Source organism: Quercus robur, chromosome 4, assembly GCF_932294415.1.
Source record: "Quercus robur chromosome 4, dhQueRobu3.1, whole genome shotgun sequence".
Classification (NCBI taxonomy): domain Eukaryota; kingdom Viridiplantae; phylum Streptophyta; class Magnoliopsida; order Fagales; family Fagaceae; genus Quercus; species Quercus robur.
The window spans coordinates 46,430,305-46,455,877 of NC_065537.1; the positions used below are offsets into that span (position 1 = coordinate 46,430,305).

The 25,573-nt window shown below is 33.3% G+C and overlaps 2 protein-coding genes across 2 annotated transcripts; both read right to left on the bottom strand.

Moving 5' to 3' along the window:
• Positions 1-2,065: 2,065 nt before the first annotated feature.
• On the bottom strand, positions 2,066-4,884 carry LOC126722314 (pentatricopeptide repeat-containing protein At5g04780, mitochondrial). The gene has a single exon (XM_050425468.1). It carries the CDS (start codon positions 4,549-4,551, stop codon positions 2,626-2,628), a length of 1,926 nt encoding a protein of 641 aa, XP_050281425.1. The 5' UTR covers positions 4,552-4,884; the 3' UTR covers positions 2,066-2,625.
• Positions 4,885-18,258: 13,374 nt separating this feature from the next.
• LOC126722318 (cationic amino acid transporter 7, chloroplastic) lies at positions 18,259-23,575 on the bottom strand. Its single transcript, XM_050425471.1, has 5 exons — positions 23,122-23,575; positions 22,802-23,021; positions 22,369-22,717; positions 21,125-21,359; positions 18,259-19,112 (listed from the first exon to the last, which is right to left on the bottom strand). The coding sequence occupies exons 1-5, from the start codon at positions 23,498-23,500 to the stop codon at positions 18,547-18,549; spliced, it is 1,749 nt and encodes a 582-aa protein (XP_050281428.1). The 5' UTR covers positions 23,501-23,575; the 3' UTR covers positions 18,259-18,546.
• Between the last annotated feature and the right edge of the window lie 1,998 nt (positions 23,576-25,573).

Genomic DNA, 25,573 nt, shown 5'->3' on the forward strand with positions numbered 1-25,573 from the left:
TAACGTGTGGGTAGCTATTTTACTACCATTGATTTCATTGTGAACTGTATGAAGGCATATCACCTAGGACTTCCCCTAGGTGGGAGCAGGACTTCACTCCCAGTCCCAGGTTTTCACTTAGGTGGGAGTAAGAGCATCTCCAGGAGCATGGCTATCCAGGTATATTAGCTATAATATAGAGAACTTGTGCACTGTGGATGCTCTAGCGGATTCGGCAAAGTCAGTTTTTTTTGGGCTTATGAACAGTAGTCCATCAAGTCTGATGGCCTACTGTTCATTCTTCAAATTCTTATTTTCTATTATAATAATTAGGTGCTGAATAAAAAAATATTGGAAGATGTGTAGTTGTTAAAAAATAAATAAATAATGAATGAAGAAATAATATTTAAATGGGATAGAGAATATGTTGGAAAGTATATTTGAAAAGTGGGTAGGCAAAAGCTAAATGTCACTGAACCGCCAAACAGTACAAAAATTTTGCTAATCTGTTGGAGATGCTCTAACAATGCGTATAGGTGCTTCTATATTTAAGAAAAACAATAAGGATGATTAATAACAAAATGGTTGGATCGAGTCTACAAAGTTAGGACTCACAAAAAAGGTGTTCTCAAAAAATAATTGACTGAGTTAGGATTATGTCAAAGAAAAAAGATACTCTCGAATGGATAAAATTTACCTTCAAACCAGTCTGGTTTGGTGGACTCCAATAACGAGTACTTTTATTCATTGTGTGTATTTAATAGTCATGTAACAAGGGGATGAGTCGTAAATTCTATATATCTTCATATGATGATTGGTTTTCAATTTGGTGGAACTATAATAATCAAACATGCCACTTATAACTTGAAAATGATGCACGTCCATTCAATAAATTAAAAAGAAGAAAATGGTGAAGACAAATATTACAATGTTTTCCAATGCATTAGATACAGCTATACTGCATTTGAAACAGAAATTACATTTCCCCAGCTTTTTGCTCCAGTATGGTGCTAAGGCACTATTTGAACTCCCACAAACAAGAACCTGAAACACAAGTAATATATAACATAAGAAGAAATTTCATAGGGGGTTCTTTTCTTATAAATTTAGTTTTGAAATTTAGTATAATAATTTTATAATGATTGAAGTATTTAGGGCCCTGCAGAAAAAGATCTAACGTAAGGTATTATGCAAATGCTTTTGGGTTTAAGCAAGTGAGATCACTCATTGATTTATTAACAAAATGATACAAGAGTTGGTCGACCATTCAATACATGAGGTAGATAACATCAATGAATTGTTTTTGGCAATAGATCATCACTTATTATGCGGACTGTGATGAGTACCTGAACTGTGTCGACCTTAAGAAGCTACTCAATTAGTTGATGAATTATGTCTCAAGAAGTTCAGTGCTTATTCTAACAAAATCCGAAATGTATGTACCAATGCAATAATAGATGAAACAGAGATTAATTTATATCATCAAGGTGTTGAAATTAGTTTCATTTTTTCTAGACAAAATGGCAAATGCCAACATGCACAAAATACCAATTGGGACAATTCAACAAATCAAAGGGAAATATGGAGGTAGAAAAAAAGGGCTTACTTTGGTGAATGGCACCAGCGGATCCATATGTGGCAAAAGCAGGAACAATAGTCTACAAAGGCAATTGAGAGAGAGAGAGAGAGACGATTGTTCCCAGTGTTTTCCCTAGTGTTCTGAGAACACAAATACTGAAACCAACCAAAAGTACCATTTTTTTATTGACAAACAGAAAACAATTTTTTAGGAACCATTTCAATCCCATATATTTTCTTAGACTTTAATGATTGCAAGAACAAAATATAAACATAAGGTTGTAATACAAATAAAAATATGTAATTGGTAGGCAACTAAAGTAAGGAAAAAACAATCTAGACGTGTATCATTTGACAACAGAGTCACAAATCTCTTGGGTCCTTAAGGAATAAGAGGTAAAGACATTTATTTTCCTACGTTCCGTTGACCTTAAAGGAAACAGGTCTGTGCCTTAAGAAATTAAGAATTGGCCAAGTCAAGCAAAGGATACCTAATAAGTTCTGTCTCTGGGGAAATTATGATCTTTATATTTATTTTGAAAATTTGATAGTTACAACAATGTGTGAGAGGAGATTTGAACCCTGGTTCTCCCAATAATGTCCCTCTCTAGGGCCATTATTAAATCCTCTTGATACGAGACAAACTCTCAAGCAGCTATACCAGCCAAATAGATAGGGAGCTCACATTGAGGTTATGATAAACTAGACTGGAAAAACAAAAAATCAATAAATAAAGAACGAGAAGAAATGGGATGAGTCAAAATTTGAAACCTATATAGCCATAGGCTACGCAATTGTGTAGCACTTTAAGGGTACTGAAGCCACCCCATTTTTGCACTCCTGCCTTCTCTTTTAAGTTGCAAGCACCAATTCTTTACTTGCTTGAAACTGATCTTTTGGATGATAGAGGAAACCAAACCTCCATGTAATGTACCAAAAACTTCTCTAATATCATGAGAATCGGTTCATAGTCATTACACTTGGACACACCCAGATGCAGTAGGGCAAATGTGTTAAACCAACAAGTCAGTTGGATCAACACCACAAGATGGTAAGGTAACCAACTTGTCACCAAAAGTCTCCACAAGAACAGTAACCATTCTTAAAATGGTGAAATCGATTTGTATCCCGAACAATAATCTCTCTCCCTGTCAAACTTGATGTAAGCTTCATAAAAGAATGGCAATCCCCACAGATCCTAAGATTCTTCATAATCCTGATAGGCACATTTGAAGGTAAGCACATTAAACCAAAAGTAAGAGCAAGCTTCTCACTATGGTGCCTTAAGAGTTCTTGTTTTCTGCCCTCTTCCACGTAGTGAAGGTCATGTGCAGTCTCAGCCTTGTAATCTAGCTTCTCCAACTCTTCAATTAAATTATCCAACTTTGAGTAAATCTCAGCAATTTTAGGATGGTTTCTCTCTCCAACCATAAATGAATGAACCTTGTCTTTGATTCCAATCCAACTCTTACCCCTCTCCTTCTTCACCTCACTTTCGTTAAGAAGCTTCCTTGCTCTTGCCACTTCTTCCCACTTTTTATTTGCTGCGTATATGTTTGAAAGCAAAACATGATTCCCTGCATTATTAGGTTCCAGCTCAAATAATTGCTTAGCTGCAACCTCAGCCAATTCAAGATTTCCGTAGACTCTACAAGAAGACAAAAGCGAACCCCAAATTGAAGCAGTCGCATCAAACGGCATGTTCTTTATCAAATCATAAGCTTCGTGAATCTGCCCTGCTCGACCAAAAATATCTACCATACATGAATAGTGAAGGACATCAGGTGACAAATTGTGCTCCCTTGTCATAAGATTGAAATATTTCTTTCCTTTTTCAACCAAACCCATATGACTACATGCTGATAACACAGCAATATAGGTTACTTTATTTGGAAAAATACCCGTCTGCTGCATTTTCTCAAATAAAATCATCGCTTCTAGGGAGTGGGCATGCCTACCAAACCCCGAAATCACTGCGTTCCAGAGAACAATGCTCTTCTCTTCCACACCTTGAAACACAATGTATGCTTCTTGAATGCAGCCACATCTGGCATACATGTTAATAAGTGAGGAAGCAACATATATATCGGAACCAAGTCCAGTTTTACATAACACGGCATGCACCTGGTTCCCTTCAATCAGAGCTGCCAGACCTGCACAAGCACATATTATAGATGAAATTGTATACTGGTTCTGCTCCAACCCCATCATTTGAGCTTTGCGAAACAAGACCAAAGCCTCCTCATAAAGCTCATTTTGTACATAACCTGCCACCATTGAACTCCATGTAACAGCACTCTTTTCTGGCATGCATTCAAAAACCCAGATTGCATCCTTTATCAAATTGCACTTGGCATAAACATCAAGCAATGCAGTTCCCACAAAAACATTAAAGTCCATGGCAGCCTTTATTGCGAAAGCATGCAACTGTTTACACTCAAACATAGCACATTTTGCAGCACAGGCACAAAGAACACTCGAAACGGTGAATTCACTAAATGAGATTCCTTCTCTTTGCATCTCAACAAAAAGACTAAGAGCTTCCTGCTCCTCTCCGTTCTGTGCAAGTGACCCAATCATTGTATTCCATGAAACCAAGCTTCGTTCTGGCATTTTATCAAACACTTTACGAGCACAGTCAACTAAACCACATTTAGCATACATTGCAATAAGCATGTTTGCTGTTATAATGTCTGCTTGCAACCCAAAACAAATTACTTGTGCATGGCAAGCCTTCCCTTTCATGGGTACTCTTGTTCTTGCAAATAACTGCAACATTTCATGCAAACTTGAAACATGGGCAACCCTTGCACTCACATAAACAAGGTCCTCTAGTGTTGGACTCTGAGGTTTCACATTAGCTAATACTGAAAAGTGTCTATAATGAGGACCAAAACTACACCACAGTCTAGTGTATCTCCTTAGAGTTTTCATATTATTGTCACAACTTGGCAAAAGCCTTTGAAATGGACATGACCAACTCATTGTGTGCATTTAATTAATCCATTCCAGACCATCATACATATATGTAAAGGAAATGTCCAAGTGTATCACCTCTCCCATCTGGGTCAAGATGGGAGAGGTAATGTTAGAAAATAAAGATTGTACATTGGATTTGGTTGAATCATGAATGGCTTAAGAATGGGTTCAGTACAGTATAGGCTAGAGACTTGAGAGGAGAATATGTTGCTGAAAAACCAAAAAACGATGCTATGGTCTAAGCCTTTGGGCCTAAGCAAGTATGATTTTGGGTTCAGTCATGCAAAGGCCTAGGAGAAGTACACATGCTAAGGTCTAAGCCCAATCGTATTGGGTTAAGAATTGGGCTCAAGTTAGAATGCATTTCTTTAGAAGAGTTTTCGAGTGTGTGCTATTTACTTTACAAAATATTTTAATTTTGGTTTCATCTTTTTCTTCCTTTAAAATATTTTTTTTCCATTTTTTCATGAATTTTTGTTTGATTAGTGGAAACATGCTTAATAAGATAAAAACAATGATAATGTATTTTTTTTATTTATAGGTAGATAATGGGTGAGGGAAGGGGTTGTGGTTTATACCACAAATAGATTACCACAAAAGACACCATTCCTACTGAGCTATTAGTTGAATCTCGATAATGCATTTGGTATGAAATTTCCAAGTAAGACTATGTTTGTTTAATTGAAAATAAATGAAATATGGATTTTGTGAAATATTTATTTTTGATATATATAATTTGGATTTAATTAGCCTTTTAATCGTATGCAGTGCGGGAATGATTTTATGTGTCATAAAATACTTCTAATCTAATCTAACTTATTCAAACCAATCCTAACAAACTAAAGACATTACCAACTCAATACTAATAAAAATAAAGCAGTTTCTCAAATAAAAAACATAATAATAAAAAATAAGACACATAACATGATACTTTTTTCTTACTTCTTCCTCCATTTGGTTTCTCTGCCCAGTCTGCCCACTATCACCTTTTTTTTTTTTTTTTTTTTTTTTCATTGAATCAAGTTTTAGCTCCATTCTTGACTAAGAGCGTTCCCATCCATCTCCCTAAAATAGGATAAGAGACCAATTTAAGGAATGAATCCAAAAATAATCCACACATTGGCTTCCCTACAGATCTCCTAAAAAAACACCATTTTGTTATAATGTTATAATGCATCCTTACATTTAGAGAACATTGTTAATTCCCCAAACAATTTTTTTTTAAAGTATTTATTTTGTTTATTTTTTAAACAGTTAGTGTGAATATTTTGAAAAGTGGAGGAAATAGTAAAACAATGAATAAAGAAAGAATATTTGAGTGAAATAGTGTTTAGAATAGAGAATCAGATGTGAGTGTTTTGAAAAGTTTTTGCTAAAATAGAAAAAATAAGTTCTTTTTCTAAAATAAAAAGAAAATTTTGCACGAATCAATGTGAATGCTCTAAAGGCCACTGATTTTAAGCTTTTAATTTTTTTTTTTCAATTAATTAGGTTATATATATATATATATATATCTTATTTGACGGGTATATAAGGACAAAGTTGTCAGTATCATACGATACATATCACGTATCGTATGATTCGTGTCGTATCATATGTAAAAATTTTCGTATCATATAAGCATATCCTAAGTGTTTATGAATTGTACAATACAATGTGTGTATCATATGAATCACATTGTATTGTAAAATCGTACATATTGTATGTACATAGACAAATACTTTAAAATGAGATTTTTTTGGGTTAAAATTATTATTTTAATCTAACAGGTTGTTAGACTTTTTTTAAACAAAAAATTATTAGGTTATATGATTTAACCTAATAAAATACCATATTCTTAAGATTTTTTTTTTCCCCTCTCTTTCTCCTACAAAATTTGAACTATACAGTACACACTTACACTTCACTTTAATATTTACAAATTTATTTTCTATGCTATGAATAAGATATTAATTGAAAATATAGTTATTTTTATTTTTTTTCATTATTGTTATAAGTCCAAGAAACTAGATGCCAAGAATTTTTTTTTAATTATTAAAATAAAAAGAACAAGGAGAGATAGTAAATGTTAGTGATGATGAAGAAAATTTTAATGAAGAAATAAATTTGCAAAATGATAAACATGATGATAGCATTGACTTAGATGGGCTTGATTAGCCAATATGATGAATATAATGAAAATAAATTAATTTTTGGGTCATTTGTAATATATTATCACTTTTGAATTTAAACAATTTGAATGTGAATGTTATAAACACATGCTAGTTTTATTTATTTAATTAGCTTGTTAAATATTATTATATAAATGATTAAATAAATTAGTCATTAGTTGAATATATTCAAAATTTATAATAAATATACCATTTATATATGTATATCTATAATTTTTTATAAATTTTATTAAGTGTTTATGTATCTTATGATACATAATACGAAAAAAATCAAAAATTAATTCACGATACGATTCACGTTTTGAAAACTATGTATAGGGTTATAAACGAGTAAAGTCGAGCCAAGTATTAAAAATTTAAGCCTGTTCATTTAATTCTTTTTCAAATACGAGCCAAGCTCAAGCTCATTACCATACAAGATTTTATGTTAAAGCTTGACTCATTTTCTTATCGAGCAAGCTCAAACTTGTTCACAATTTACTTGATTAACTTATTATTGTCCTATATATTGTGAAACTATGATTAAAATGTTTCACCTTTTCATAATTCTATGACATTTTACTACAAATAGATAGTTTATATCATCAATAAGTACAAATAATAATTCAATGTCATATGAACCTATTGACAAATTTATACAATCTAATTTCAAGTCTATATAAATATATTTTTAGACATATACAGATATAAAAATATAATATTATATACAATTAAATCGAGTTCTTATGTTCATGAGTTTGTTTACAAACACATTGTTATATTTGAGTTTGACTCGTTTAATAATCGATCCTAAACTTAAAACTTGAACTTGGTTTATTTTCTAAACAAACTAATATAAACAAGTTTTTTCCGGAGTCAACCTCAAACTGTTCATAAATAGATTGGTTCATTTGCAACATTGCTTGTATATTGTGTTCAAGCATACCTAATTTTTTAAAGGATTTAACAAATAATGGTTTCTATTTTAAAATAAAAGGTATGTTGACCTTTATTGAAAATCTTCAATTATATAATGATATTAATTGATATTAAAATATTTTATTATCTTAATCAATCCAAACTGATAAATGGTACATCCATCATTATCGTATGGTTGGGCAAACACTAATTATTATTATTTTTAATATATGGACAAACACTATTTAGGATAACTAAATGCATCCCTGTTACACGTCCATTGATTAATCAATGGCTACCAATATATTTCATTTCTTAATCAATCCAAATAACGAACCGTACGGCCAACATTGTATGTTTCACGGGCAATCACTATTAAGGATAACCATTCCAAACGCATTCACGCATGGAGTGACTACAGTTCACTGATTAATGAGCATTTAGGTCTGTCCACTTGGTAGAGGCGGCTCAATGACAGGAAGTCTCGTGATTCATACCTTGTGAGTTCGAGATTATGAATTCGAATGGTAACAAATTTTATTATTGGATAATAGTTTATAGCTATTCATAAATAGGGTTTATATGAATCAAAAGCAGTAATCGCACTTGTGATTTATTTTAAGGTAAAAAAAAAGGTAGTACATGTTACAATCTTAGAGATACTTGGATGATTTTAGTTGGATCCAGTTCACTGATTAATGAGCATTTAGGTCAGTCCACTCGGTAGAGAAAGCTCAATGACTAGAAGTATCGTGATTCATATATTGCGAGTACAAGATTATGAATTCGAGCAATCACAAATTTTATTATTAGATAATAATTTATAACTAATCATAAATAGGATTTAAACGAACCAAAAGCAGTAACCGCACTTGTGATTTTTTTCCTGAGGTAATAAAAAAAGTAGTACATGTTATAGTCTTAGAGATACATGGATGATTTTAGTAGGGTCACAAGAAGATAACAATTTTGACGTGGTCCAACAACTTGATAGGTCAGATCATAAAAAAGAAAAATCAGATGATGATGGCTCTAATTGATTGATTTGACATGATCCCTATCTGGAAAAAAAAGATCGTAAGGTTTAAATTCGTCAGCTATACTTTTGTAGAATATGAATATCTCGAAGTTTTCTACATAGGTCAATGACTTAATAGACCGAATATTGAACACTAACTATTCTTTGCCCCCATTGAAGCTTTTTGAGAACCACATGGTCCACTTCAATCTGCAGGAGCAACTAAAATGAAAAAGAAAAGCACTCGTCATCATATATCACTCAATGGTTTTTAAATACAAATTTGATTAAAATATTTAGTCCTAGCTAGTCTCTTACAATTTGTCAACCAGTTGAAATGTATTGTGATTCACTGTCCAAGAAATGTATTGACATGGAACCCATAGAATAGATGACCCAAATAAGTTGATATTTTAGTGAACATATAAAATGCACATAGTGGGAGATAATCAAATTGTGTGAGAGACTATAGTGTCAGCTTGACATGACAAACAAAAAAAGGAGAGCATGGGAGGGACAGAAATTGAGGCTTAGGATTTGCAGTTCACATACAAATTTTAGCATTATGATCAGTATAATTTAGTTTTGGGTTGACTAATTTTTTTAAAATTTTTTAGAAAAAAAAAAAAGGTCATTTCGGTAAGATCAAGCATATCTTAACCAACTGAAAGTAGGAATAAAGAGCCAAATATTGGGATGCCCAATTCAACTCCAAAAACATGATATCCTCCTCATCTCATCGCCTTTTTATACCTTTCTTTTTGGGATGTAGTTTTTATAGCCATTATTAAAAGGTCAACTCAGATGGACGGCAAACTGTAGTGTGAAAGTATCAAACGAGTCCTATGGTTGGTTGATGATTAGACCTACACAGTTGTGTTCACTTGCCTTACCATGTAGCTAAAATGGAAACCCCATGACAGCAGGAAAAGAAAATAAAAAAGCAGTTGGGAAATTCAATGTTTTTACTATTCCCTCTTTTAATGGCCCAAAAACAAAAACCCTTCTATTCCTTCTAGAATGTATTGTCCATCTAGATATTGCTTTTTATTTATTCATTATTACTATGAAGAAGTTAAAAAGAAAAACTATATGTTATAGTTATACTTCTATTTCAAATTAAGTCAAGAGTATTTAATATTTTCAATTAAAATTTTATTATTTTTAGACAATTTCAATGTTCAGTATCTTTCTACTGACGTATCTTGATAACGTCATTTCTTACCCAAATCCCAATATTCAAATCCCATCATTTTTTTTCTTACGGTGTCCATGCATTGATTCAACTCAAGTTTGATGTTAACCCAACAACTAACTCGTTGAGTTGACAACAGGTTTGAGAAAGGTGAACCTGTTGTCAATTGTGACAAAATGAGTTGTTAACCACAATGCTAGCTAGGGAAATCAGATGGTCGAATCGGGTCCAAATCGCTTAAGCTCTCCTATGTTTAAGGTTTTGTGATGTCAGCCAAATTTGGTGGAGATCTCTTTGGATCTCTAAAGCAATGCTCGAGCGACTAATGACGAAGCTCCAAGGAAGAAAGGCAGCACATGGTGAAAGCCCAACATAGCACATGTACATTCGAATAGGTCGATTTCATCAAGTTCTAGACAAAAAACCTATCTACTTAACCTGAGATTGTTGGGATTTGGTGACAAGAACTTGCAATCGACCAATCCCGCACTTACATATGGCAATGTTTTAGTCGAATACCCACAAGTTGAGCAAATTAATCGGGTGCAAATCTAGGTTGGACACTCCTAATTTTTCCACATTTACTCAATAACCAAACATATCACACACACATAAACTCGAACACCTTATTACCTAACTTTTTTCCCCCTAAAATAATATTCTCAACCATCAACTCACCCAAATTTTCAGCCAAGCCAAAAATATATAAAAAGAAGCTATACACAAATTTTGAAACCCTAAAAAGCACCATGCTGCCATAACCATCGATCGTGGCTGAACCCACCCATGGCCAAACAACTTCAAGCAACGCTCCACCAATTGCACTTTCTTTTGGGCTTGAACTTTTGGGCCACATGCTTCCAAAACCACCCTCAATATGTTCTTTAACTAAATTAACAAACAAAAATACATATTTTTTTTAATAAAATTTTAATTGTTCTTAAATAGTTTGGTTCAATTATAAATAATAATAATAATAATAATAATTAAAAAAAAAAAAAAAAAAGGAGCTTGCGTATGAAACGATATTCTTTTCCTCGGCCACGAGAGGCAAAAAAGGATGAAACAAATATTGACATTTTTATTTTAGGAAAATTATTAGGTAGTTCCAGAGTACCATAAATGCGTAGTTTTCTTTCTTACATGAATAGTGAGTCCCACCATAAATTTAATTAGTGAAATCCACCATTCATGTAAAAGGAGAAAGTACGCATTTATGGTACTCCGAGAGTACACAATAATTATCCGTTACTTTAAGAAATAATTCATTGATCAAAGGAATATTATTTATTATCCGAATAATTCCTAAAAGGCTAAAATTGTGTATTAAAGGGATGCGAATGAAAGCAAGAAATAATTAAGTAAAGCATTAGAAGCATATTATTGTATCGTTGAATCCTTTAATTTTCTTTTTTTGCATTGGTCTTCATCATTTTGCCTTTTTCCCTTTCGACTTAGAATCCAAGTAGTGGAACGGTGGAACCGCCCAACCCATTCCAAAATCCACTTGTGGAGGAATCCACACCCTATATTTTTAAAATCAATTAAAAAAAATATCCGAAGATGCTTATGTATCTTCATTTAACCAATTAAACCAAATCTCAGATTGGACTTCTAAAATTAGTAATGCAATCATGCAATATCGTCGGTAAAGCACTAAAACCTAGTTTCATTGCAGAAAAATTAAGATGTCAAAACAAGAGTACGATTGATAACAACATTTAAAAATAATAAAAAACTAATATGTAAAATATACATTATTATTTTTTTTTTTTTTTTTGAGAAACAAAAACCTCATATTAAGAAAAAATAAAGGCTAAATCAGCCTGAAATACAAAAGCAAATTGTGATAAAACATACTCCATTCACATTATCAATTTAAAAATATTAATCCACACTGTCAAATAAAAAACATTAATAAGAAAAATTGGTAATGCAATCATGCAATATCGTCGGTAAAGCACTAAAACCTAGTTTGATTGCAGAAAAATTAAGAAGAAGTTAAAGCAAGAATATGATTGATAACAACATTCAAAAATAATAAAACACTAATATGTAAAATATACATTATTAGTTTTTTCCTTTTTTGAGAAACAAAGACCTCAAATTAAGAAAAAAATGGATAAATTAGCCTGAAGTACAGAAACAAATTGTGGTGGAACATTCTCCATTCACACTGTCAAATAAAAACAATAATAAGAAAAATTGATAATGCAATCATGCAATATCGTTGGCAAAGCACCAAAACCTAGTTTGATTGCAGAAAAATTAAGAAGTTAAAACTAGAGTATGATTGATAACAACATTTAAAAATAATAAAACTCTAAAATGTAAAATATACATTATTAGTGTTTTTTTTTTTTTTTTTTTTGAGAAACAAAGACCTTAGATTAAGAAAAAATGGCTAAATCGGCTTGAACTATGGAAACAAATTATGGTGGAATATCCTCCATCCACACAGTCAAATAAAAAACATTAATAGCGTGTCTAGTTAAACTGTGAGCAACCTTATTACCTTTCTCCTAACATGAGAGTAAAGCAATTGAGAAAAACATCTAGAACTAAACTTAACATCTTCAATCAAAGGACCATACGAGGCCAGGCAGACTTCAGCACAAGTTAATGTCTTCATGAGCACTGCTGAATAGCTTTAGAAACACCAATCTGCTGGGCAAAAACAAGAGCCTACGCAGCAGCTAAGGCTTCAACTTCACTAGCATGAAAGGCCTAGCCGCCTAGGGCAGCAGCTTGGAACATGAAGCAATTACGATACCATACTTGAGCTATCTTTGATCGCAACACCAATCCCAGACTTGTTTTCAGCAAAGAAATTTAAAGTGGCTCCATCGAAGTTAATCTTCATCCAATCACTCGGGCAAGGTCGCCAAGTATCATGAATACGAGGCTGACGGCTTGGAGGACTGGTTAGAACGGCTAAGAACTCATTACACCGATCCGATGATAACTGAGCCCACTGATGAAGCACATAAACAGGTTGGAGAAGCCGAACCTGATTCCTCTGCATCCAGATCGACCAAACCATCATTGTAAAAAGCTGCACATTTTTCCAGGATCCAAAATCCATGATAACAACTCTTTGTAGTCCACAAATTGTTCTTGGCTTCTAAAATTCCATGAACCCATATCAAACCAAACTGTATCTAGTTCCAAGCATGACCATAACGCATGAATAGGATTTTTCAAAGCAGCATTGCAACCAGGGGCGTAGCCAGAATTTTTAACTTGGGGCCAAATTATATGCTTGTACATTAGTCATAACTCATATATTTATGTGTATGTATGTGTGAGATAGATAGAGTTCAAAGAAATAAAGAAATGAAGCTTAAAGACTAAGACTGCCACCAAAAAAAAAAAAAAAAAATCACTAGTTTAAGCAAAATAATAAACTTTTAGCAACCTTCATATTTGAACATGCACAAACATAGTGCACTTTTGTTTACTTAAAAATAAATAAATAAATAGCATCTGGACAACTTTGTTTTTTTTTTTTTTGGTTTGAGTAAACGTGTGTTTTGTTGGGTGAAGTCTACTTGAGAAACTAAAATATTGTAATTGTAAAAATAGTCAAATTTCAAAATGAATACTAAAAAGAAATTAACATTGTATGTTGCATAAGACCCACAACAAAATAAACACATATGACAATTACTCCAGTCAATTGCTGAACCAAAGGCTAATGATTGAAAGATATATAACTCATACTTTTACTTTGTTTTAGTAATTTTATATGCCATAATTTGCTAGACAACCCCACTTAGCTAATTATTTTCATTACTTTCATATCCCTTCTTTAATCCAAATAGTTCCATACTTTGGATACATACAATTGTCAGCTAAAAAAATTGAGACATACTTATGGTATCAAATATTTTTTTTATCACTCTTGCTAGTGTGTCATTCTATGTAGTTTTGAGAGATAATTGCCTCAGCTCTTTGATTAATCATACAACCACAACATATTTCAAAGGGGAAACCACTAAAACTAACATTAGACTAGGTATGTGAATTTTTTTGGAGGGGCCAATTGATACATTTGTAGGGGTTAGCTTGTTTTTATATAGCATTATATAGGGGATTCAAAAGTTTTTTTTTTTGGGGGGGGGGGGGGGGGGGGCATGGCCCCCCAAGCTTATGTGTGCCTCCGCCCCTAATTGCAACGATCACACACATGGTCTTTTTATAATGGTTCTTCGGACCAGATTAGTTTTGGTAGGCAAGGCATTTTGACAAGCACACTAGAGGAAGTTCTTAACTTTGATTGGAGATCGAATAGCCCAAACTCTCCTACAAAACTGGATGTTCGATGCAGGTGACTGTAACCAAGAACCCAAATCAACTTCCTCCTTCAAAAAATGATACCCAGATTTACAACTATATTTCCCATCTTGTGACTATTCATTATTAGTTGGGAGTAACTGTGAGATAAACTAGGCTGTCAACCAATCGTCTGTAAAGAGAGGGATTAGACAATGGTTCCCCCCCCCCCCCCGAGGGTGTCAGATGCGCATTAAGTTCAACTGGAGTGTCAACAATCTTGCTGTCAGTAAGTCTAGCTCGAGACAAAAGGTCAGAAGCATACTTGGCTTAAGTAATATAAAGATCATCTGTGGAATGAGTAATTTTAAGACCCAAGAAATAGCTGAGATGTCCAAGATCTTTCATCTCAAATTGCTGACTGAGAAAATCCTTGAGTTTTTGAATGCCACTGAGGTCATCACCAGTTATGATCATATCATCCACATATAGAAGAAGCAAAATGGTGTCTTTATCAATACGACGAAGAAATAAGGCAGAATCATACAGACTAGCAGTGTAAACCAAGCAAAAGCATAAAGTATAAAACACAATAACACACGAGGGTTACGTGGTTCAGCCTAACAACCTACATCCACAGACGAAACCCTAAAAGGTTACATCAATAATATATTATAGTGTAGCACAAATCTTGTGTTACAATGAATCATAATATGTGTATATATAGTAGACCAAACCCTAGACTAATAGACTTCTAGTACAAGTAGGAGACTTGGCTTGCACACATAGTAGAATTAGGCTTGGGCATTTGCTAATGAGCTAATATATCTCTAACATTATCAATGTGATCTTTCGTTTAAGCTCGCCAATGATCAATATGGCAATTATATACCACCTAAGTTTGTAATGTCTGCTAGTTGGTCTAATTAAAACATACAATGTTAATTAAATAGCAAAACAAAAACAAAAAATTAAAAATTAAAATAAAATAATCTGGTTAATTTCTTTTTCTAGTATATTTTTTTACATCCAAACAAAGAGTTGGAAGTTGGGAGTCTTGGGACCAAACTATACCAAAGTGCTTACCAAACATTCTCCAAAATTGACGGTGGTGATGTATTTGATTTCTTCACCACATGTAAAATAACCTAGAACTTCAAATTCTCCATACGAGATATATAGAAATGAAAACCACAAAGCATACACTCATTGATGCTCAAGAATTATGACATAACATATAAATTCAATTTTTATAATAAGTGAAAAGGAGAATTTGAATCTTGATTCTCGTTAATATTATGTAACTATAAAATTCTTAGCATAAATCAAGATATAAGAAAACGGATGCTTAAGTCTTTTCAATTACAAAAACAAATCTTCTACGAAAACAACTGTACAACTAAAATTCAAAAAATCTCGTCAAGATTCCATTTCAGAAAGTAGAATTAAAATTTTGAGTGATAGAAGATAGGAATTTTCCTTTTTATACCAAAAAATTCATTAATCAAAACAGTGTTGGAATATTTTTCCCCCTTTATTAAAATTTGAGTAGTCCATTGAGAAACAGTGATAGAATAGGAGATGCAAACTAATTCTACGTACTATGGAGGTCCCACCCATCCAAAAAAAAATATAAATGGGACATTGGGTTGAGAGTCTTGAGACCAAGAAATCTATATGGTCAACTGACTAGTGCAGCAGACAAAAAGGATTCAATTAGGATAGCAAAGCAAACATGGAACCAACATGATGACCCAGAACTCTTTGTCCCTATGTTTATTTTGTCAAGAAGGAAAAGAAAAGGATCACTATCTTTCAATTAACAAAACAACAATGATATAACACGTACCCAATTTTAGAGTATTTGCGTTCGTGCAAAACTTTCTATCTATTTTTAGCATAAAAATTACTTGTTTATTTTGTTTTACACTTACTTTTCAAAAAAATTTACGTCAACCATCACTTACTATTTTCTTTTATAATTGAGATATATATATATATATATATATATATATATATATATATAAAGTAAAAAATAAATAGTACCAGTATAAATTTTTACTGGTGAATAGTACTTGTAATTTTACACCATTACTATAACAACCATATATTTTTACATAATTTTACATGACTTGATATGGTGAATTTTAGGCTTGATTGGCGAAAATGATATATATATATATATATATATATATATATATCTATTATACAAGCACTAATATGAATGTTTTTAATTTGTGCAAATGTGAATGATTAACAAAAAGTAATAGGTTGCATAAACCAGTAGTAGTTAATAAATGTCAGCCACTCATAATCACATAAGTCAACAGACCGTTAAATTAGATGTACAATTGGACGTGGCACTCAAATTATTACTCCATCGAGAACAAAATTAAGTGAGGCATGGTCCAGCTGTTTTTCTGATTTTCTATTCTTTCTTCTCATTTTATAATTGGCTCAATGATTTTACTATGAGACTATGGTATTTGTCTTAGACAAAAAATTGCTACTTTGGTACTTTGCATGCTACTTTTTATTTTTTATTTTATCGTTATGCTGACCACACTGAGACAATAGAGGTGCGTTATACCAATAATTATGAATTGTGAGACTTTAGGAAAAAAAAACACTTAAAAAATACAAATATGAATTTATTAATAAATAGAAAAGATGGAAGTTTTTCTTGCATAAAGCCGAAGACAGTTTTATGTTAGGGCATAGGGGATAGGGTCCGTGCCCCACATTTTTTATTATTATTTTAATTATATATATATATATATATATATATATATATATATATATATATATATAGTTATATAAATGTTGACTATCTAGGTTCAAAAAAATTTCACCTAACCCCCAAGAATTATACCCATGACTATGGTCCTCCTTATAAATAAAAAAATCACATAAATAAAACATTTTTCAAAGGTTTTGAGTACCAGACAATATTTTTTTTTCTTCTAAAAAATTAAATTCTTTCTTTCATTGTCACGTCATCAATACATCATTTTTTATTCTCAACATTGCTCTTTTTTTCTTTTCTTTTTTTTTTTTTTGAAATTAGGTTATTTCATATAGGATATAATTGTGTATAATCTTAGTTGTGGGAGAGAATTTTGGTCTGGCATTTGACTAGAAAAACTACTCAAATAAGGTTTATTGTAGATTTGGTGCATTTGGCAAACCCAAAAAAGAGATAGCATTTTGATGTTTTTGAGCTTATTTTGACAGATTACAAAGAAAAAATAAAAACTAAATTCCCTCACCTTTTCTATTATAGTTTAAAAAATAAACAATAAGTAAAGTGCATCTAAAAACACACTTATATTTATATGTTATAAAATTTGCTCTTGAATTTTTAAATTTTAGTAATGAGTTTTGATTTACGAATGTATAATATATAAGTTGTGATTTCTTCTAATAATGAAAATTTTTATAATGATTCTAATTTATTATTTATGAAACATGAATTTTGAATGTGATTTTTTCATGCTTTTGTCTCTTCAAAAATTACATTTTCCATCATTCTCTTCCCTCAAATTTTCTTTTATGGCATCATGAACCACAATTGCTTGAGGGGAGTGAGATATTACCACTTGTGTTTCTTTTATTTTTATTTTCAAGGAAAAGAGAGAGCAATCATCAAGTACAAAGTTGATGACATGTGAAAAGAAAATTGTAATTCGTCATTCCACTATATAAAAGTGAAACAAAACAAAAATAATAAAAATATATATATATATAGTGCAATATATATGGATTCCCGAATGCTGTCCACTAAATTTAGTAAAGGAGAGAAAAAAGGCTTTGGACACAAATATCATTCTTGTTTATTAGCTACAGCATGTTGAAATCAGAATTATCCACAATTATCTTTAATTCTCCAATTACGTTAACAATTCCATATATCCACCAATCATTTTAGTAGGTTCTATGAGGGGCATCTTAGCATTTTTATCACAATGATATCAAATACCCTTTTTTTTAAATATTGCGTGGACCACTTTTCTCATTCTCTCAGTTGATCCTCGAAGCTTCGGTCCCATTCGTAGAATTTTCAAAAACATGCATTAGTCAGATGCCAAATATTTCATTAATCTCAGAATGATCTCAGAGACCACAAAATATTCCATGAGGATCAAGCATAAATTCACTGTTCTAAATTTACTGAAAGAGACCATTATAGCCTTTTTGTTTTCCATCACTCACTGTCAAGGTCAAAAATCCAACTCTCAGAGTTTGATGGATTATATGACCCTAATGTACAAAAGGATCACAACCTAAGCCTACTTGTGACCTTACAATTTTCCATTTGTGCAAAATTGCAGCATAGTTATTCAGTTATTATATTCTATTCTATTCTCTTCTCTTTTACTTTTAGCCTCTTTTTGTAAGTACCCATCAACCCACAAAAAGTTGGCAAGTCCAGAGAAGAAAAGGGAAAGCAATTTCTACACTTTAATAAGGTCCACAGTTTCTTTTGGTTCCACATGAATTTCAGAATTCTTTTGACCAAGAAACCCATCTTCTTCGGCATCAAAGCTAGCATGGACACTGTAAAAAACATAGACAAGCACTGCGAGAGCTGAAAATATTCCAAATCGCGCATAGGCTCCTCCATCAAAAGACCCCAGCAAAAATATGTTCAAGAAGATTGAGATTGAAGGTATCCATGGCATCAAAGGGACACCCCAAAACTCAGGCTTTCTAGCTTGAGGGACCATGCAATGGAAAGCCTGTAATATTGCAAGTGCTATCACACCACAGGCACTTAACATGAAGGCTTTAAGCATGCCTGTTGGGGAAAATTTCCAAGTGAGGGTGAATAAGATGGCGGTGATGGTAAATGAACATAAGAACGATAAGGTTGGCCACGGATTTGTTGTCCCCACTGTCACATAACGTCTATAAATCACAGCATTCGCCACCATGTAGTAGACAAAGAGAGTGCCCATGGATACAAGTGTGAGGAGGACATTTAAGTCAGTGAAAAGGGCAATGGCAGCCGTTAAGATTCCTGAAAATGAACTTGAAAGTGTGAGAATATGAACTAGCTAGCACAAGTATCTTTCTCAAGTTATTGCTACACAAACCTGTATGTGACATTTCAATTAGGATGGTGAAAAAGTCAAATGGACCCACTGACAATCAATTTTGAAGGACGATGATAATATATGTAAGGTATATTTTTCATTAAGTGGCATGCCCTTTGGACCAAAAATGATCTTTTTCAATTGCTTTCAGCATTTTCTGAATGCAGTGTTTCTGGTGACCTTAATCAGTACAAGCTATTTTCGGTCACTCAATGTAAAGTTGGCTGAACCAATTTGGACCATTTATTATGGATTTCAAAATCAAATATTATAAGAGTATAAGAGTCCGATCCTCTCAGATCCGTGATATTCTCAGTCACTCAATGTAAAGATGGCTGAACCAATTTGGACCATTTATTATGGATTTCAAAATCAAATATTATAAGAGAGTAAGAGTCCGATCCTCTCAGATCCATGAAAATCTTGTTACTTTAATTTCATATGCCCAACCACTTTGTACAAGCCCACCTATCACTCTTTGCCTGATTTTAATTCCAAACATAATTGTTTTAGACACAAAAATGAAATGTATTTTGAAGCACTTCACGTGGATAAGGCTACGAACCTAACAAATGCTAAAATTACCACCAATCACAACCGCTAATGGTTTCAAAACAATATATAACTAAAACATGCAATTCCTCTCAAGTGACTATATAAAATAGCTAACTTTTAAGAGTGCATTCTCTACAGGTCATTTTAAAACAAAATTATCTAGTGCTCCAGCTACAGTGCTCTGAACTCTCACATTCAAGTACATAGACCCGTGCGTGAGTTTAGTGTGATTAAGAAAGGTCAAGAGAAACTGTATCTAATGCACAAGATACTGCCCCCATTTAAAGGAATCCAAGTTAGAAGACGACTTCCAATTTCATCAACTATTTATTGACTATTAGAAAAAGCACACTAAAAGTCTGATACCATAGAAGGAGCCCTTCACAAGCTTTCCCCTATGGCATATCTCTAGCGATCAGATTGAATTTCAATCTCACTTGTATCGCATATATGTACCAAGTGGACACTAATAAAATATCATTTATTAACACCTGGACCATCATCTATAGGACTTGGCAAGATAGACTCAATTGTTACAAAGACCGTCATCTCTAGGAAAATGCAAAAGGTAATATACAGTAACTGTTATTACGTAACGGTTGCAAATTGATGTTGCAATAAATGTATATTTCAGTTTCTTTTTTGATGAATATTTTTACTTTTTTAAGGATAAAACTTGGGTCTTATTCTCGTTTAGAATAAAAACCATATCATAAATGTGGTGGACTCCACACAACTTGATGTCCTATTCAAAACAAAATAGAAGTCTTTTAGCTACACAGAAGTTCATCTCATAATTAGATTTTTTCTCTCTTTTGTTGATGAGGAAGTGAAACGTGTGAGATACATGATAAGTACACGAGGATGGGTGCCAATCTAAATTCTCTTTTCCCAACCAAACAAATATATATACCTACTCTCGAAATCTAATCTCATCCAAATGACAACAAAAATGGTACAAGTGGGTCCCATAGCCGACGACCAAGACCTGAGAGAAGTGAGAAGCAACAAAACAACCAAACGACAGTGCAGATTGCGCTGTTTTCAAAGTGTTCTAAAAGCGTGCGCAGTGCACTCTAGACAAAGCGCCACCCTCTCTCTCTCTCTCTCTCTCTCTCTCTCTAACGCGTAGAAATAGAACCCAATAATTAAAGCCTCATCCATATATACTTCAACTTTTTCACATCTAGATTTAAACAAAATATATAAAGCAGTGAGTAAAAGCAAACCACATTTACAAGTGAGAAGTGAGAACCCACCAAAGCTTTACAGCTTACGAGTTCACATAATTAACGTGGTCCACAAACATCGTCAACTACGTTGCAGATTCCCTTCTCCGAGTTTTAATAATAAAAAATGAAAAAAAAAGAGTGTAACGTACCAAGAAAAGCGGATGCGTTGACAGGCGTAGATGTGGTTGGGTGGACCCTAGCGAACCAAGAAGGGACCACGCAGGACCGTCCGATGACGCACATGTAGCGAGCCTGACCCAGCATCGACACCAACAACGACGTCAGAATCCCAAAGCTGGCCCCCACCCCGATCACATTCGACACCCACTCCCACCCCTCCGATTTCTCTCTGAATGCATCCGCAAACGGGGCCACTAAGTCTATCTGCGTCATGCTCTTTACAATTACCATTTCATCTCATTCTAAATTCACAATCAATTCCATCAACAACAACAACAATAACAAAAATTTCACTATCAACTCAACAAACTTGTAAATATCTAGGCATGCCAAAATTTTGACAAACGAGTGCGAGAATACTAATATAAAGTCAATTATGGATCTATTTGAAGAAGAAAATGTTAAAAGTCATGATCTATTTTACGAATTGTCAATGTGATTTGTAATTATTAAGGACTAAAAAGTAATATTAGCTCTGTAAAAATGGTATACAATAGTTGGTGACTGCGTATAGACTTCATAGAAAAATGGTAAAATCACAAACTATTTTAGAAATTGTTAAGGTGATAGATGGTTATTGGTAACCTAGTTGAGGACAAGACGGAAAAAAAAAAAAAATTTCATCACATTAACAATTTGTAAAAATATTATTTAAATATTGTAAACTAATTTGGATAACATTGCAATATTATGCCAATTCACGAATGTGCCATGACATATTATTGTCGGTTGATAATAAAGTATTGTAAATAGTGATCCAAGTTTTCTAAAAGTTATCAAATAAAAAACAATATCTTTGAAAAACAAAAAGAGAAAGATTCACCGCTAAGCTCAGCACCAATTGGGCAGGTGTGAAATTTGTTGCGAAAACTATTGTGTTTGTAATAATAATATTATTATTATTTTTTTTTTTTTATTGAATTGTGTTTGTAGTATTTAGCTAAAGTGCTAAACTAAATGACGGTCCATCATATTACCAACTTCAAGCACATTTCGGTCCTTTTTATTCTAAACAAATTCACAATAAACCAAACGACAGCCGTTAGAGAACACCAAAATAGTCATAAAAAAATCACAAACCCACTCAATATAGTCTTCAAAAAAATCTTTGATTTTTTTAGATTTTTTTTTAAAGTAATTTGTATAGATAGAATCTTCTCCAAAAAATAATAATAATAATAATAATAATTAGGATTAGGATTAGGATAATTACCATATCATAAGGAAGAAGCATAGACATTGAAGCTGCCATAAGACAATAGAGGAGGGTGACGATGACAACGGAACCAGACACACCGACAGGTATGTCTTTCACTGGGTCACGGACTTCTTCAGCCATGGTGGAAACGGCGTCGTATCCAATATAGCTCACATACACTATAGACGCCCCATGGAAAACACCTTGAGCTCCGTGCGGAAAGAACCCAGATGGGTTTTCCGGGTGACCCGCTTTCGTAAAATTCTTCAACTCACCTTGCCAAAACCCCATTATTATTACAAACGCTATGAACGTAATGTGCAGCGCCGTCAACACCATGTTCACCACCGAACTCTCCCTCGTACTAAACAAAATATATAAAAAGAAACAAAGTTTGAGAATTTGAGATTGACAAAAATGGATAAAAGTTTTATGTTGGATTTGTTACCTGTAGCATATGATGACGGTCATGATCAAAACGACAGCGACAGCGACGAAATCGATTTGGTTGTACCCATCAGGGAGTCCCGGCACAGTGAGTCTCCATTTGTCGGTGGAGACTCCGATGATTGAGCCTGAATATAAAGTGAAGCTTCTGGCCACGCCGGCGTTTGACATCACGTACTCACTCACGAGATTCGCGCCTGTTATAAAGGCCGCAAACTCACCTGCCAAAAAAATAAAAATAAAAAAACTGATATGAGTACATTAAATACAAAAAAACAAAAGAAGAAGCTGAAGTGGCAGGTGCTTCTCGTGTTTTGGTACCAAAAGTGACGCGAAGGTAGCTGAAGGCGCCGCCAGCTACGGGCATATCGACAGCGAACTCGGTGTAGCAGAAAGCGGAGAGGAGGGCGCAGAAGCCGGCAATGGCGTAGGAGAGAATGACGGCTGGACCGGCGTAGTGGGCGGCCATGCCTGTTGTGACGAACACGCCGGCGCCGACCATGCCGCCGAGGCCCAGTCCGACGAGGTCGAACCACCGGAGAGTTTTCTGCATGTGGGCACCGGAGCGGGCTCGGACTCGGCTCATTTCATCGTAGGAAGTGGAGACCGACCCGGCTCGGCGGGCGAGTCGGGTTGGGGTCTGAGCCAGGGCTCGGAGATAGGCTTTTGGGCTTGAAAAGGACGAGGAATGGTTCTCCATTGAGAAATGAGAGAGAGAGAGAGAGAGAGTTGAAGAAAAAGAGTGAGAGAGTGAGTGTGGGTATGGATGCGAATGGGTTTGGGAGTTTATATAAAAGGAGGTGAGAGTGAAGTGGAGACTTTTGTAAATTACCAAATAATAGTTTATCTGACAATGGACGGTGAATATTGAGTCCACTTTGTTAATCGGAGAGAACCCGAACCGAAGATTTGTAGGGGCCTTTTCTTGGTGGGGCCCTTACATTTCTTAGTGAGAGAGAGAGAGAGACTGTGAAACCAGCCTGTCCACTTATTTAGAATTTCTTTCTCAACAAAATTATATATATATATATATATATATATTATTTCATTCCTTACGTGAACAATGCTTCATAGTATTTTTCAAATCAAAATTTTATAATTATTGAGTTGTTAAGTTATTTTTTATGACACCAATAATACCACTTACAACTTTTTTTTTTTTGTTGAGAAATAATATCACTTATAACTTGAACTTATTCTCTCAGTTGTTGATTTTTCAATATACCGTTACAATCTTAATTATTGTGAAACAAATTTCATCGTCTAAACTTATTGAATTATTATAGAGTAGTAATGGATAATCAATGTTTTCATATTGCAAGTTGTTTTAATTTATTTGTGCATGTCTAGTGTTCTTGCTTATGGGTCAAAATCTTTTTTTTTGTCTGCTTGTTTGGATTATGGGTCAAATAATTTTTAAATAGGTTCCAACCTTTGTAACTTTCCATGTCATTTTGAAAATTGTATTCTATGAGGGTGTTTTTTTTTTTTAATCTTTATTAAAATCCTTTGGCTAACAAAGGATTTTGTAATTTTTACAGATATTTTGAAGAGTGCTTTGATTGCATAATGAAGAATTAGAGGTAAAATTGTTAAGTTCCATTGAACATGGTGAAGAAGCAATGCATTATTGTTAAGATTTTCACTTTTTGAACTTTGAATTTTGGGGGAAAAAAACACCAATCATTCGTGATTATTTGATATCGATTGATGAATAATGAATCGATTCTTCTCTCTTTTTTTTTGGAGACTCACTGAATCTATTCTTACTTTTCAAAATCTTAGAAATGAATATTGAGATATTTCACTTTAGACATATTTTGCATGCGACTCAGTTTGGACTTTGGAGAAATTCCTCCTTTATAGATTAAGTGATATGGGACTCAGGTGATATGTTAATTTTCTACGGTGCTACCTAACTCAATACGAAGAAATTTCTCCAAACTTGTCTACCTATAAACTTTTTCCTTTTAGTTCTCCCCACAAAATAAGTTTTACACATATTTGATATTTGAAACGAAAAGAGACTCTCTCGTTTAATGGTGCATTGTCATCGTTTATTAAAGAAAGCCAAAAGACATTTGGAATTTTTCGCACTAGTGGGGCTAGTTGTAGTTCAAATATTGAACGTAAGGAACTCAAACAAGAAAAAGATGTCAGGAGAAGCGTTTCGTTTCAACTGAAAAATCAGAGTCTCTCAGAGCCAAGTGTACGGTACGTTTTCTTTTCTCACAGAAAATTTCAATTTAGCACGTCTACCAAACAATGACACGTGGGAGATAGTGAAGCTTTAGGAGATAAGCATGGATATTTAGTGCAGACTAAATGGATTGCTATGAACTGTGAATTTTAATCTTGGAAGTAATGATTGAGTATTTGAAGAACAATGCTTATATTTCATGAAATAAACATGATGTAATAGTTAATACTTTCAGTATATAAGGTAATTTTACCGACCGCTCTAAGAGTTTAAACTATTGAGATACAGTAAATTTAATTATTTAAATATATATTTTTGATATTTCATTTTATGTGCAGGTCAAAACTATATTTTAATATATAAGGCTCAACAAGTGAAATCTTAAATTTATATAATAAATTTAATTATTTAATTATATACTTCTAAGACAATTTTTTTTAAAAAAAACAAAAACATCACACCAGAAAGTGTTAATTAAACAACTCTTGACGTAATATTTTGTTCTTTATGTACGAGAAAAATCAGCAAAGCACCAAAAACTTGCACACTTAGTAAATTAGTGTATGTGCTCCC

What these genes read in the sequence shown, in the direction of transcription:
- LOC126722314 (XM_050425468.1), bottom strand. Translation starts at nt 4,551, where the DNA reads ATGCACACAATGAGTTGGTCATGTCCATTTCAAAGGCTTTTGCCAAGT.
- LOC126722318 (XM_050425471.1), bottom strand. Translation starts at nt 23,500, where the DNA reads ATGGAGAACCATTCCTCGTCCTTTTCAAGCCCAAAAGCCTATCTCCGA. An exon ending in ACCGTCATCATATGCTACAG is followed by an intron (nt 22,718 to 22,801) that starts GTAACAAATCCA and finishes TATTTTGTTTAG; the next exon opens with TACGAGGGAGAGTTCGGTGG. An exon ending in TGCTTCTTCCTTATGATATG is followed by an intron (nt 21,360 to 22,368) that starts GTAATTATCCTA and finishes AGCATGACGCAG; the next exon opens with ATAGACTTAGTGGCCCCGTT.